This window comes from Crocuta crocuta, unplaced genomic scaffold (genome assembly GCF_008692635.1).
Source record: "Crocuta crocuta isolate KB4526 unplaced genomic scaffold, BGI_CrCroc_1.0 scaffold179, whole genome shotgun sequence".
Lineage (NCBI taxonomy): Eukaryota > Metazoa > Chordata > Mammalia > Carnivora > Hyaenidae > Crocuta > Crocuta crocuta.
Genome location: NW_027551568.1, coordinates 4,856,379 through 4,871,435, shown reverse-complemented (window position 1 = coordinate 4,871,435; position 15,057 = coordinate 4,856,379). Strand labels below are relative to the sequence as shown.

Below are 15,057 nucleotides of genomic sequence, written 5' to 3'. Positions count from 1 at the left end.
TTCTGCGTGCTCCTGTTTTCCAGACCAGCCCCTCCATGAAATACCTTACTTAGACCCCACTCCTTCTCCCAAGCCACCAACGCCGACTCAGAGTTCCTTTCTCAGAGCAAAGTTATGATTTCCTCATTGCATCTCTCCAGGACCATGAATCTCACCCTGTGTTCGGAACACACGTCCAGGCGCGCCTGGGTGGCTCAGTCAGTTAAGAGTCCGACTCTTGATTTTGGCTCCGGTCACACTCTCACGGTTCATGAGTTCGGGCCCCATGCTTACTCTTTAGCACCCTGGTACTATGCACTACCCTGACTCTGTCCTTCTTATAGACTCAAGGGCAAGTCCTCTTGATGGTTTCTTTCCAGGGCAGGAGTTTCCTTTGATTGACAAAAAGTGACGCTCATTCAATACCTCCCAGCTTGTGAGCACTTGTGAGCGCGTAGGATGCCGCCTGATACATGTTACTGGAACAATGTGTCAACTTTGTTGCAACAAATATAAATTTTAAATGCTGATCAAAATTTAGCAGCACATCTGCAGAGGATTTTTTTTTTTTTTTTGATGTGTCACTCTGCTCACAGCACATGGGCTGAGAACCACTGGTTTCTAGAATATCTCCGATCTTCTACCAGTGCCTCCTGTAATGGGTCCCCACTTACCATATCTGGTCCCTTGGCTCTGACCCCTGTTCCAATCTAGATTTCCAGTTGTCCACTGAGACCCCTCAGTGAGGTGCTCATTCCCCACTCAATTCAAGTGCCTTTTCTTCCAACCTCACCCCTTATGCTTCCTGACCACCTCATCATTGGCTCCCATATCACCTTTGATGTGCCATAATTTTCACATTTAACCCTCATATCTCCTTAAGAAAATCTAACATAAGGCTTCTCTCCATCAGTTTAGGTCTGGATCGTGGGACTTGCATTGGCCGTGTGACTATGAGCCACAGTTAGAACACAAGCTCTTAAAGGCATTTCAAGTTGCTACCAGTTGCTATCACTCTCTTCTGACTATATTCATTCCCCAGTCCAAATCTTGTATATGCTGTTCACATGTCTTACATGCTCTTCCCTTGTCTCCACCAATTAAATCCTTGAACATCTAGCTCACATTGTCTCCTAAGCCTCAAGAAGCAGACTTCCCTTGTCTGCTCCTTCAGCCTGAGTCTCAAAGTGGGGAGACACAGGAACAGCATCCAAGGGCAAAGCTACAGCCAATCCACGGCTCGCACTTAGCGCGAACAAGAATTCAATGTCTGCTGTTGAAAACCAGACCTGGTGGTTGTGTGCTATAGAACAACATTGACTAATACACCTTCCCACGGTAAGAGGAACAGCACCTAACCTACAGAGGACACACCATGTGCAGGCACTGTTCTAAGCACCTTACACATATTATATTAACTCATTTAATTCTTGGGGGGAAAAACCCTGTGGGACACTATTATTCCCGTTTTACAAATGATGCATAGAGAGAACAAGTGACTTGCCCAAATTACGCAGCTAGTAAGTAGAAGAGCTAGCAGTTAAACCCAAATTGTCCCGTTTCAGAATCCACACTCTTACATGCCACCTTATGATACCATCGTCCCAGTTCAAGAACTTTCAGTGGCTTCCTGTTACCCACAAAATAAAGTCAGAGTATCCTAAACTCGGAACTGAATCCTCTAATCCAACTCTATAGAGAAAAGGAATCTGAAGTTCAGGGAAAGGAGGTGATTTGCCCAAAATCAAATATCCCACTTACCTTTGAGCCAGACTTTGAATCTATCTCCTACCTCCGTCATGTTGAGTACATTCTACCCGACCTCCAAAGCGCTATAGAATTCACATTTCTTTCAAATTCCTCACCCCCTGATCTATCTGTGACTCACCACTCACTCTCTTCTGACTATATTCATTCCCCAGTCCAAATCTTGTATATGCTGTTCACATGTCTTACATGCTCTTCCCTTGTCTCCACCAATTAAATCCTTGAACATCTAGCTCACATTGTCTCCCAAGCCTCAAGAAGTCACCTCCTATAGCGTCCACCAAAACTGAGTCTCCCTCTGCCCAAGTCCCTCTAACACCTGCGCTCTGTGATTCTTGGGTGCTCATGTGTGCACCTTGCCACTTAGGTGGTAAGCTTGCTAAGGCTTTGGGTCATGAAATGGGGATTTTTTTTTTTTCACTGCCCGTCACACCTCGCACAGTTCAAAGAACAGAACAGACATGTGGCCAACACTTGCTGCTCACCCACCATCCTGAATTTTTGTTTCCTCAAAGACAGAGCCTGAGTTGGGAGAGGGAGACGATCATCTGTCAGCCACCTACAGCGTGCCAGGCACATTCACATATGCTGTATCACGTGGATTCCCTGTTTTCAGTCTGGGCCAAGTTTATCATGAGACACAGACATGCAGGGCTAAGTTGGGGCTAGATTACTGAAGGAGTCCTAACAAGATCAAGGTTACCCTCTCTGAGACACTTTTTTTAAGAATTTAATCTAGGGGCGCCTGGGTGGCTCAGTCAGTTGAGCGTCGGACTTCGGCTCAGGTCACGATCTCTCAGTTCGGGGGCTCAAGCCCCGCATCAGGCTCTGTGCTGACAGCTCAGAGCCCGGAGCCTGCTTCCGATTCTGTGTCTCCCTCTCCCTCTGTCTGAACATTCCCCTGCTCACGCTCTGTCTGTCTCTGTCTCAAAAATAAAGACACATTAAAAAAAAATTTTTAAGAATTTACTTTAAACAAAATAATTTTTTCCCCTGAGAATACAGCCCGCTTCCCTCCCTCTGGTCACGAACTTGACATCACTGAGCATGTCTGCTTTGCCGTCCTGGATGCTAGAAGCTCCGGATCGCTATCAGATGTCCAGCTGCACACCTCCAGTGGATTGAAACACTGGCAGGCTTGTTCCCTGCTCTTCCTCCACCTTAGCCCTGGTATTCCGTGATTTCACTAGATCCATGACAAATCTCTGTAGGCATCACAAAGCCTTTGTGTGGAAAAAAAAGGGGGGTGGGGGCAAATAAGCTGAATACCTATTAATACACAGAATGGCATCCTCAGGAAGAAGCATGTGGGGCTCACGTGTGTTTCACATGTTTGCACATGAGAGTCATTAACTGAGCCTGATGTTTTCCTTACTGATGTCTTTCTCCCCTGCTTATCATCACTGTTCGATCGAACGCGTGCACACACACAAACAGGTACAGATTTCAACCAGAGAGTGATTTTCAGAGCAGGCAGCCCAGCCTATCCTCTCCCTTCTGCTTGAATCTGGCTGTTCATTCCTCCACAGGTCACTCCAAGAACTTTTACATGCCACTAAGGCTCTGTGAACCTTCATTTGGGAAACAGGGATGATCAAACTCACCCACCTCCCTCCTGGGAGTGCTCTAAACCCTGAGTCAGAGATCACGGAGGTCATGGTGAATGCTCTAACAGCGTGCAAAACCACAAATGACCAGTACTCATGAAGTCCTACTTTTAATAATAATAATTCTTCACCTCGGTGGCGGACACGCTTGTCTCCCCCCACAGCTGAGCAGCCCCCACCCTCCTTGGTGGCTCTGTTGGGAGCCTAGAGCTTTGTGGGGCCAGGAAGCCATGTGCCTTTGTTTGTTCAGAGCCACACCCAGGATATTCCACTTAACCACTGCAGTGGCTCCAGGGACAGCTTTGCCTAAGTTAATCCCTGGCTGTGCCATTAATTTTTTACAAAGCCACCCATGAAAGAGGGCTTCGTAAATATTTTAAACAATCCTTGGGGGCTGAAGCTAAGCGTTTCTGCTTTTTCCCTCCTCTCTGCCGGGGAAAACGCTGAGGCGGGAAACAGAGGGAAGGTGCCCACTCACAGTCGAGGTGGGTAGAACATTTTCCTAACTCAGCCCTGCCCTTTCCCCTCTGCTCAAGGTACCCTCTCCCCATCTCTGGATTCTCTGCATAAGCTGGGACCTTACCCTAACTGGCCAGATGACAACGCCAAGGCTCACAGGGGCACACAGTGACGAAACCTGGAGCAGGTGGGGTCCCTGGGGATGAGCTGAGCTTTTCTTAGTCTTTTTCCGACCCCCAAGCCCCTCCACAGGCCACGCCCACCATGGCTACTGAAAACAGCCAGGATTTGCTCCAACCGCACAGAGCAGCCACACTTGGAAGCAGAAGTCGGGTTCCCACAAGGTGGACTTCCCTTCAGTTTCTCCAGCATGCCGCGTTCATTTGCCACTGGGGCTCCCTCCACTCGGGCAGAAACTCCCCCCTCCTCCCTGTCCTTCCTGTCCCTCATCCCAGGACTAGGGAGAGTTTCCCCACTGCGGTTTCCACCAGCCCCCACACCTTGATGCAATTTCAGGTAGAAATGTCAGTCTTTGCCAAACTCTGGGAAGGGCAAGGGCAAGCCCACCTCATTCCTGCTTGGCCTCTCACCCAGCACAGTGCCCGGCACAGACCAGTGCTTACTATTTATTAACTTACTGAACGAGTATGACGGCGCAAGCCGGGGGCGCAGCATTAGGAAAGCCACAGCACCCTCCCACTCACTCAATGGCATTCTAGTCCCTGTCACAACATGGACATTATCAGGGAAAGATCCTCAGGAAGCCGAGGGGCCTGCAAAGGAGCTCCAGTCAAGTCCCTCCTCTCTGGTTTGCTGTTTCCTTAAACCACAGATCTTTCCGGATGGAGTGGGCTTATGTGGACCAAATAAAACACAAGTGCTCATCAAGGGCCTCCTTCCCAAGAACTAAGTATAATTCTCAGCACCTCCTCCCCACTTCTCCAAGCTATTGAAGCTGCTGGAACCACTCCATTTGGTTCTCTTTGATGCACAAGCCCGACTACTGGCTTCACACAAACACTAAAGCAGCAGAATCAGCCAGCAGCCCCACCTGCGCCTACTGTGTGCCCAACACGCGCTAGGCGCTTTGCCAGAGTCCTCCCGGATGCTCACTGGTCCTCGGAAGCGGCCAGTGTTGGTCCATATGGGGTATCAGAGCATGGAGGCCAAGAGGGTCGGCAGAGCAAGGATGAACACCCAGATCTGTCCGGTACAAAAGCCTGGGCAAGTCCCCTCCACTCGGCGGGTCACAGCAGGAGGGCAGGTGGCCGCTGTGTCCCTGTAGACTAAGAACTGTTCAAGTCTGGGGCACCATCCTTACAGACTTGCCTCAAAATTCATCCGGCGAAACTGCCTTCCTGGGACTGGGGTCCTGGGGCGGGGGGGGGAGGTGGACAAACCTGCCATGGGCCACAGCCACAGTGGGACCCAAGGCTCCTGACTCATCTGTCACTGCATCACCAGCACTGCCATCGCATGCCCTGGTTCCCCTCAGGGGGGAGGCCTCTAGAGTCCCAAGGCAGGGACCTGCTCAAACACCCCCCCTCCTCCACTTTCCTCCCACACTGCTTCACCTGGGGGCAAGCAGACCTCTTCCAGTGACTCACAGGCAACCAGTGTTACAGGGCTGGCCACTGGCACCTTCATGTCTCAGAAGGCAGGGATTATGGGTGCGGCAGAGGTGGTCTCTGCCCTCAGGGGTCACACCTCTAGACACAAACTCACCAAAGGTCTGCTGGCAAAACCTGAAGCTGAGCCCAGGAGGGGTTTCCTAAAGGAAGACTCAGCCCACAGGTGGACAGGAGGCATGGGGCGGGCTCTCACCCAACCTTCTTCTCATTCGTGCCCCAGCCAGTGCTCCAGCCTCTGGGAGGTTTAGGGAGACAATGCCTCCCTCAAAGCATTTATTGAGAAGACTCAGTAAAATAATGTCTGCAAAAGACAAGGCAGGTGAATGGGAAATGTGAGAGCCCTCCCCCTCCCCCAGGCTGGCCTCCTGTAGGCACCCCAGGGCTCCCAGAGCCAGGATTCTGGATAAATGAGTAGGGGTGTCATGCTGGAGGATTCTATCACACCCAGAATCCCACCTCCCAGCACCTGGCTACGCCAGCACCCAACACCTGGCTACGCGGGCGCCCACCACCAAAGGCCCACTGGCTTCCCCGGCGCCTTCAGGGCTGGTTTGGGCCCACTCTGGTGCCAAGGAGGGAATGGGGTGGAGGCCAGGTCTCCCCACCACGGTGTCCTTGGCCCTCAGCTCCCCACCCAAGACAAAGCAGGGATCCTTTGTTTCCGGCCACACCCAGAGACAGCCACTGAGGGCTCAGCCCCACTACCCTCCTACCCCCCAGTGTTAACCCTTCTGGGGCCACAGCTGCCATTTCAGCCCCATGAGGGTTATTTTTAGCCGTGGCGAGGAATGGGAGGGGCTCCTCCATCATGGCGCTGTTTCTACGTCCAGNCGGCGAGAGCTGGACCAGGCGGAGGCCCCGCGCAGGACGCGCGGCCCTCCCCGCCCCATCCCGGCTCCAGGGCTGGAGGGAGGGGTTCGGCCCCCGCGCCCCTCCCTCTTTTGTTCGGCGCCGCGGCCTCCCGGTCCGAGGCACCCTCTGGTACTTCCCGTGGCGGNCCTCAGGGCCCTGGGGACCCGGCCCGGCGGCGGCCCCCTCCCCCTCCCCGCCTCTCGTGCCGCAGCCTCCGTTTGTCCATCCGCTGTGCACCCTCCCTGAGCAGAGCTACATTAAGCACTTTTCCAGCTCCAAAGCCTGCAAGCCATTATTCAACCCTCTTTCTTAATATCTAACCCCAGACAAAAGGTGACCCATCTCCCAGACCCCTAGGCCATGGCTTCTGCCACCCTCCCACTCACAGCATCGAATCGGCCGCCCTGAGGGTTCAACAGGAGCCTGGCTGCCAGGCCAATGGAGCGCAGCACGAGAAGAGAGACAAGGCCCTAACCTAATTAATGGCTGACCGGCTCTACCCTCTGCAGCAACTTCCCGTCACACAGGGGCCTGGCCCTGGGGCCACTAGGTCACCCCCACAGTCTTGCCTACCAGTGACTGCCTGGAGGGCCAGACCAGGGGCACGGAGGTCCCCACAGACCCCGGGGGAGGCTAGGAGACAAGAGGAGAGTAGGATGTCCTGCCTGCCTGGGGAGAGGTGGGCAGGAGGCCGGGGCATAGCTTAATAAACACGTCGACAGGAAAGGAGAAAAGAAAGAAGACGGGGGGGGGGGGGGGGGAGGAGTCCTAGCAAGCCCCCACAGCCCCAGACAGGTGCCCCAAATCTACAGACAGAATAAAATGCTAACTTTCACTGCCATTCACTTTCTGCCCGCAAGATACAAACCACGGTATCCTGTAGAAGACCCAACTTCTTCACTTTCGAGTTGCCACCCGGAGGGAGGGTGTGCTAGGGGTGGTAAAGCCCCCCCCACCCAAGCAGGTTGAGGCCTGAAGCCCTTACCTTCACAGGCCTCCTAGAGGCCAGTCACCCAGACCAGAAGTCCAGAGATGCCTTGGCCTTGAAATGGGGGTGGGGTTATAGGTTCACAAAAGAGAAGCATCTTAGTATCCCAGGAACGCTAGACCACAATTTCCCCATTTTACAGGTGGGAAGTTGAGGCTTACAGAAATAAAATGATATCTCAGGTGCAAAGTATGTTAGCTACGCAGAACAGTATCTGAGGCCAAGTTGGCGCACACCTTCTCTAGAGCTCGCTCTCCCACACTCATTCCTCCAGCCTGGCCTCTGGGCTCGAGCTGTGGCTTAAATCCTAGCTGGTGACCAGAAGCTGCGGGTGTCCGTTCCCATGACGCTTGCATTCCCTTCCTCGGCGTTCAGTCCTAGGTGCCACGCACTAGGACGTCCCCGGGGGCCAGTCCGGGCAGGGAGGCTCCGGGGCTGGGGGCGAGACCACGTGCGTGTCGGGGGAGGGGCACCCGTTCGCGATTGGCCGAACAGATCTCTGCTCCCGAGCAGACTCGCCGGGCACAAAGCGCCGCAGTCGCTGGGCCTCGGGCCTCCGCAAACGCTGCGCCTGCGCTGCAGAAACCCCTCCTCCCTCCCAGGAGAAGGCTCTCCGGGCCGAGGGGACGACTCCCGGCCCCGTACCCTCTGCAAAGCCCTGGAGCCGCGAAGCCCGCCCCGGAGCCCGAGCCCGGGGGCCGCCCGGTCCACAGAAAGTGAAACGCAGCCTCTAGGGAGACCGTGAGCCCCTGGGCTCCGCAGTCCCGAACCTCGGGGGCTTCTGGAGCCCTAGGCGCGCTGGAGGCGCCGCCTTTTGTCCAGTCCCTGAGAAGCCATGGAGGAAGGGAAGAGGGAGCCGGAGGAGGAGAGGGCGGAGTGGAGGAGGTGAAGCGACCGGCGTCCCCAAGTGCCTCCCTGCCGGAGCCCGGGGGCTCTGCCGGCGCTGGGGACCCGGACCGTAGCTTCGTCAGGGACGCCCTTCCAGGCTGCCCCGGACGCGCACAAAGCGCTCTCGCCTTCCTGATATTCCACCACGCCTCGTGGGCGGCTGGGAGAAAAAGGCCATATCCCCATTTCACAGGTGGAGAAGCTGAGGTTCAAGGGGGCGAAGTGCCTCGGCCGGAAACCAGGGTTTCCCGGTACCGATCCCAGCTTCTGGATCCACAGCCCTGAGGCCTCCTGCTCGGGCTCAGAAGCCCGGATCCCAGGTGAGGTCGACCACCAGGGAAGGAGGTGGTGAGGGAAGAGTAAGAAGGGGTGGGGAAGAGAAGATGACTGTCTTGATCCCTCCCTCCCTTGCCCCCCGCCCCCTCACCTCACACACCATCGTTGTAGACCTCCCCCTTCAGGGCGCCGGATTCAGGACCACGGAGAGTTCCCGAGCCACCGGGACGCGAGGCGGAAGGCGCGGCGGAACGGGAGCAGCAGGCGACCCAGTATTGCGTCGTTATCAGCCGCGGGCTGCCCCAGCCCCCCACTCCTCCAGGAAGCCCTCCCAGATTTCTGTCTGGATGGAGCTCTGCTTCCTCCCTCTCGCTTTATTCCTTTCATAGTACTTAAGAGGAGAAGGGTTAATAAAAAATGATAGTAAAATTCAAAAACGAACATTTATTGAATGGCTCACTACCAGCACTGATTTAATTCTCACAATGACTCTATCGCCCACCCTGGCCTGGGGTGGGGCCAGCGTGCTGAACCAAGCCTCCCCAGCACCTACCAGGGGTCTGGGGCCTGAGCAGTGCTCAGGCTTCGAGTTCCTGGCTAAGCTGACAGCTCGCCGGCCCTCGGCCGTTCTAACTTCCGTTTTCCTGGCATCTGGCCTCGACCCTCACACATACAATCCCAAAGCCGAGCTGTCTGTCCATCCATCTTCCTCCAATTCCCTGGCGACCTCTAGCTTAAGGGAGAAGAGCTAGAGGGCCCACGGCCTGGCATTCCCTCTCCCTGCTGCGCCTGCACTTTCGAGGATAAAAACCTCCGAGTCTGGGAAGCTAAAGACTGGGGTTCAAATCTCCGCGGCGCCTCCAACTTGCTCTGGGAAGAGGGCACACTGGCGTCGTGCTGCAGGACCCGGGAGCGTCCCCTGAAGATGTCGGTGCCTGGGGACAGCAGTTTCGAGTTCTATCTGCCCGACCCATCTACATCTTTAACCAAACCTTTGCCCTAGAGAGCACAGAGGGAGCACACGGGAAAGGTTTCTTTCGGCTTTAACCTGTGCGACCACAGACGTCTCACCGAACCTCTCCCAGAGCCTGGTACACAGCAGGTGCCCTATAATGACTAATGAGTGTGTGACTAAATGAATGGACGAATGCGGAAAGGAGCTCCCCTCCTTTTCATTAAGCAGAGAATGGGGATCCCTGGGTTATTTCACCCCAGAGGTGCCCTCGCATTTTAAGGGTCCATGTGGCAGCTTTAGCCAACTTACTTTCCCCTTCGCAGAACCTTGCTCTCCCCTTCTGCAGAAGAGGGTGTCGAAGGACCGTTTGGGGTCTCACGGGCTATGCTGGCCATCCCCGACCAAATGGCACCACCTCTCCGACCGTCCGGGGTGATGGAGTGGGGGAGGGGCCTTCAGGGAGCCCGGCGGTAGCGNAGGGCCGAGGGCGGGCAGCCGAACCGCAGCGCCCTCGCCACACCCCCGCTCCCCGCCCCCAGGCCGAGCGCAGGGCGCGAGGAGAGCGAGGGGTGGGAGCCTCGAGTGTGCACACACACACACTCGCGTGCGCGCACACACACTCTCCAGGCACACACAAGTTCGCACTAGCACACCAGACAATTACGCCACAAAACACGTGAGAGATGCACAAATATGCTAGCACACACACCAGAGTCGATTCCACTCACGCTCCTCCAGACACACAGGCTCGTTCACTCATATCAGAGACACTTTTGCACACACGTACAAGCTTGTACATTATCCGTGCCAATTACACACACCCTCACCGTAAATTCTCATAGTCACCCGACACTGCCAACCCAGCATGACACCGAAATTAATTGCACCAGCTGAGAAACAGTCACACACTGGACCCAGCATTCATTCACTCCACACTATTCTATTGAGTGCCCGCTGGTGCTTAGCACGCGGTAGGCGCTGGGGACAGCGCTGTGGAAAACATATGCCAAGTCCTGCCCTCTGGGAGCTGACATTCTAGGGAAGAAGGAAGCAAACACACACATAATGTACCAGGCGCTGCTAAGTGCCAGGAAAGCTGATGCGGCAAGGCGAGAGGGGCATGCTACGGCCCCATTGGCTCAGGCAGACAAGAGAAATACACTCCTGCATGGGATCCAGTGACACACACGTACACATTGCTCACTGCTACGACACCCACTCCACACAGAGATTGTCACACACTCATACCAAAGGCAAACTCACAAGGTGACTCCACACAAGCGCACTCATAAACCCAGTCAGGACACCCACACAGAAATCCACACCAGAAACAAGGAAAGTTGGAAGCTTAAATAGGAGCGCTCCAGAGAAAGACACACAGAGAGATAGATGAACACACATACACACATTCTCCTGTCAGTCACCCAGACATAAATATTCCTCATTCTAGGGTCACCTCCCACGACACCTTGTACTGCTTACGCTTAATGTGCCAGGAGCTTGCAATCGAGGGTCCCAGGCGTCCTCTGACTTAGGCCAGGTGGAAGGCATGGGGTCTTGGGGGTCATTCATCTGTGTCTCCCCTCAATCCTTCTTCAAGGCCAGGCTCCATGTGTCTTTCTAGACACTGTCCCTCATTTTTCCACGATTATTATCAGGCAGAGGGGCCTGAGGGTCTCCGGGGACCTGGCGAGCCCAGCTGCTCTTTCTGCACGGATGGAAGCACCAGCTGCCGACCCTCTGCGGGCGAGTCCAGACAGGCAGCATCTGGGGCTGAGTGGGGACCGCAGCAGGGGGAAGAGAGCCTGACCTCACACCCTGCCTGGGTCTTCTTGTCCTGGGAGCTGTCGCTTCAGCACCGGGTCTGGCCCCGTCTGGAGTCCCAGACGACAGCCGGAGTCACATTCTCATTCTTGTGACGGCCAGAACCCATGGACTGATCGCTCTAGGGCTACTGGCTTCATAGTAGCTGACACCTCCTCGCATTTACCGTCTTTCAACCCTGTAACAAACTGCCCACTTGGAAGATGAGGAAACAAGAGAGGAGTAGTGAAAGCAGAGGAGTAGTCCCTCGGATCTTATTCCAGCCAGGTCGGGAGCTCAGTGGGCATTTAGCAAGTCCTTTTTCCATGCTGGGAACATAGAAAGGAGTATTTATAAAGCCCCTGCCTTCAAAGAAGCATGTATGACAGTAGTGCAAGGAGTACTGACCATAAAAAACATAAGAACAGAGAATATCAAACCCCCCCCCAACTCTCTCTTCTATCCACCCCATTCCTCATGCTGCCCTCCTCACTCCTTTGTCCCTGAGCACCCTGGACAGCTTTCTATCACAAATAATCCTCTTGAGGCCTGGAGGACTCTAGGCTTCATTGCTAGTGTTTTCAATAAAAACGTCCATCTGTCCTGGGAAATACTATTCCCAGTATATCCCAGGCAAGGGAATCTCATAATGAAGCCCACCCAGAAACTTCTCCCAACGCTTCGCAAGTATTCATAGCCACTACACCCACAGAAATACCAGAGAATCCAAGATTCTGAGTTAGACCGAACTTTGAGGTCAGTCCTCCATGCCTGTATCTGCTCTCAACATTTTGAGAAGGCAGTCTCTCCTTGCTTAAATACCCCTGGTTCTGGAGATCCCACTGCTTTCCAAGAAACCACTTTCCACTGTGGGAAAGAGCTAGAACTAGGCAGCTATCAAGACTAGGAGATAGTGGGACAAAGAAGAAGGAAGGGAAGAGTCACCTTTTGCAGAGCCAAGAAAGGAAAACAAAAGCTCCCATTTACAGAGAGTTTACTACATGCCAAGGACCATGGTAGGCACTTTACATATAGTAATTCTTTTAAGCTTCCCAGCAACTTTTGATGTAAGTAGCCTCATTTTACAGATGAGTAAACTAAGGCTCAGAGAGATAAGTGACTTGGCTAGAGTCACAGCTGGTAAATGATGCTGCTTAGGATTTAGACACAGTAGTCTAGTCCCAGAGTCTGCATCTTAATGAGTACTTGTTACCCTCCTCAAGACATGTGGCTGAATATATCCCTTTAGGGGAAGGGAGACAAAGGAATAGGCCTGGGAGGGGGGAAGGTGGGGGCTCCTGAGTGGCTCAGTTGGTTAAGCATCTGACTCTTGCTTTCATCTCAGATCATGATCTCACAGTTCCTGAGATCAAGCCCTGAGATGCGCTCAGCACTGACAACTCGCAGCCTGCATGGGATTCTCTCACATTCCCTCTCTCTCTCTCTCTGTCCCTCCCCTGCTCATGTACAATGAGGGGGCGGGAAAGGAACAGGCCTGGGATAGTCCAGATTTTGGGGTTAGAATCCTGTCCTCCATACAACGTGGGGCAACTAATCATTCATCCTTCATCCAACATACATTTGGTCACCCACTGTATGTTACTTTGCGTTACTCCTCAGGACTCCTCTGCTCCCCTACAGACAAGGTGGGGGGGTCTGACTTCTATGGAGTGTCAACCACATATACATAAGGGTCCATGCACACACCATTCATCTCTACACACTACACTCTGCTTTACACGACACGAGCTCTCTCAGCAGCCCCGTGTGGCAGACAACACCATCTCCATTTTCAGGCTGGAGCACTGAGGTGTATGCACCTTACACTCACAGCTCCAGTTAACTGCCAGGAGGTGATCATGCCAGGGTTTGGCTCAGCTTTGTCTGGGTGCTTCCTACAATGTCTCTTCATTCAAGGGCAGTAACCCAAGCATAGCACAGAAAGGGAGGCCAGAAACCAAGCTGGGGGTGAAAGTTAGGAAATGCATCTACCAGCCTGCAGAGAGTCCAAGAGAATAGCATCTGGTGGAGGCTTGCAGAGAAAAGCCCAGGAAACCTGAGCAATCTGCATTTGGGCCGGAGGATGGCCGTGACCTTCCCCATCTTGTTCTCTGATTGCTCTCAGTTCTCCAGGGAAGGAGTGATCACAAGTGAATTAAACCATGGCATTGGGCGAAGGACAAGCCAGGAGCTCATTCTGTCAGCCCATGAGAGCTTCCGGGGTGATGGCAGAGAACAGGAAGGGTCACGTCATCACACGGCAACAGGGAGAGAACAGGAGAGGCCATTCAGTTCCAATGCGTATTCTCCATCAGGGCCCCTTTTGGGCAAACAAATGCAAATAGATATTTTTAACAAGTATCAGTTGTAAAAACAATGCTTTCCCAAAAACATGAGGGGAAGGGAATTGTAGTTTATTGTGAGGTGTGAATTTGCGAGGCCAGTTAAAGTTGTGTGGTCGCAAGTGGCAGAGATACAGTTCAAGTTCAGGCCTGTTTGATTCTAAAATGTTTGCCTTTTGCTCCTACTGCCTCCAAGTCAGTTCATAGGGGATTATGGTAGGCAGAGTAATATCCCCCTCCCAAAGATCCCCATCTCCTAATCCCTAGAACTTGTGTAGATGTTATCTTACATGGCAAAAGGGAATTTGCAGATGTGGTAAAGTTTGGGATTTTGGGAAAGGGAGAATATCCTGGATCATCCAGTGTGGCCTAATGTAATCATAAGCATCCTTATAAACAAAAGAGGAAGGCAGGAAGATCAGAGTCAGAGAAGAAGACATAATGACAGAAGCATGTGTCAGACTCAGAGAGATATGAAGATGCTACGCTGTTGGCTTTCAAGATGGAGGAAGAGAGTATAAGCCAAAGACTGTAGGCAGATTCCAGGAGCTGGAAAAGGCAAGGAAGCAAATTCTCCCCAGAGCCTCCCAAAGGAACACATCCTTGCAGAGATCTTGATTTTAGCCCCGTGAAACTCAATTCAGCCTTCTAATCTCCAGAGCTGTAAGATAATAGGCATGTATTGTTTTGGGCCTCTAGGTTCATGGTAATGTGTTACAGCAACAATAGAAAACTAACACAGCCTTATAAAGGGCCATAAAGGAAGTCACTTCGTTATTTGTGCAAAGTGGATTTGACTTCTGAGAAGGACACTATTCTCCACCAGAACTCATCAGTAAGTTAGACATTCAAAAGGGAAAAAAAACTTTAATTGTGAAAAAGCATACATTTTAATGTACAAAATTACACAAATTATACGTTTAACTAACATAGAAAAATACATCTTGGTAACAAGAGAAAATGCCAGCCTAGTTTACACAAGATTGAGCAATCGTTACAAATCTTGAAAACCCAGAAGGGAGCTTGGAGCCTGATTCACAACTGATCGGGAATCTGATGGGTGTCTCCAGGGACTGAGTGCTCTGTTCATTTGCTGAAGGCAGGAGCTGGGAGACAGCCACTTCTCCTGGCCCCAAGGGAGGGTTCTGCTGAGGAGCATCCAGAAGGAAAGGGGCTCTGCTCCTGTTGCCAGACCACTACCATGTGAACCCACACTTCTAACTGAGGGGAGGGCCAGACCTCTGCCAAAATCCTGACCCTTATGTTTATTAATGGCCATATATAATATAAAATTCCTTTAATGTTCAAGCAGTAGCAAGGTGTAGAATTATTGTGCATTTGGGACCCAGTGGGAGAGTCTTCAATTTCCAAACTATTGTCTGTGCTTCACAGCCTTCACACGATACCCTCCCAGGAGTCAACCTGGAAGGCTGAAGAGAACAGGGAGGTTCTGCCAAAATGAATTCCCAAGCCTTGTTCACCCTCTTTGTCAGTGACACCCAGGCCCCTT

The 15,057-nt window shown here is 52.8% G+C and overlaps 1 protein-coding gene across 1 annotated transcript in view; it reads right to left on the bottom strand.

Annotated features, from left to right (window-relative positions):
* Positions 1 to 7,634, bottom strand: part of CRMP1 (collapsin response mediator protein 1) — a 73,790-nt gene extending 66,156 nt beyond the window's left edge. The window contains exon 1 of the mRNA XM_077750417.1: positions 7,520 to 7,634. Coding sequence (XP_077606543.1) covers positions 7,520 to 7,549 — 30 coding nt within the window. The 5' untranslated portion in view covers positions 7,550 to 7,634. The remainder of the gene's footprint in view (positions 1 to 7,519) is intronic.
* Positions 7,635 to 15,057: the final 7,423 nt, after the last annotated feature.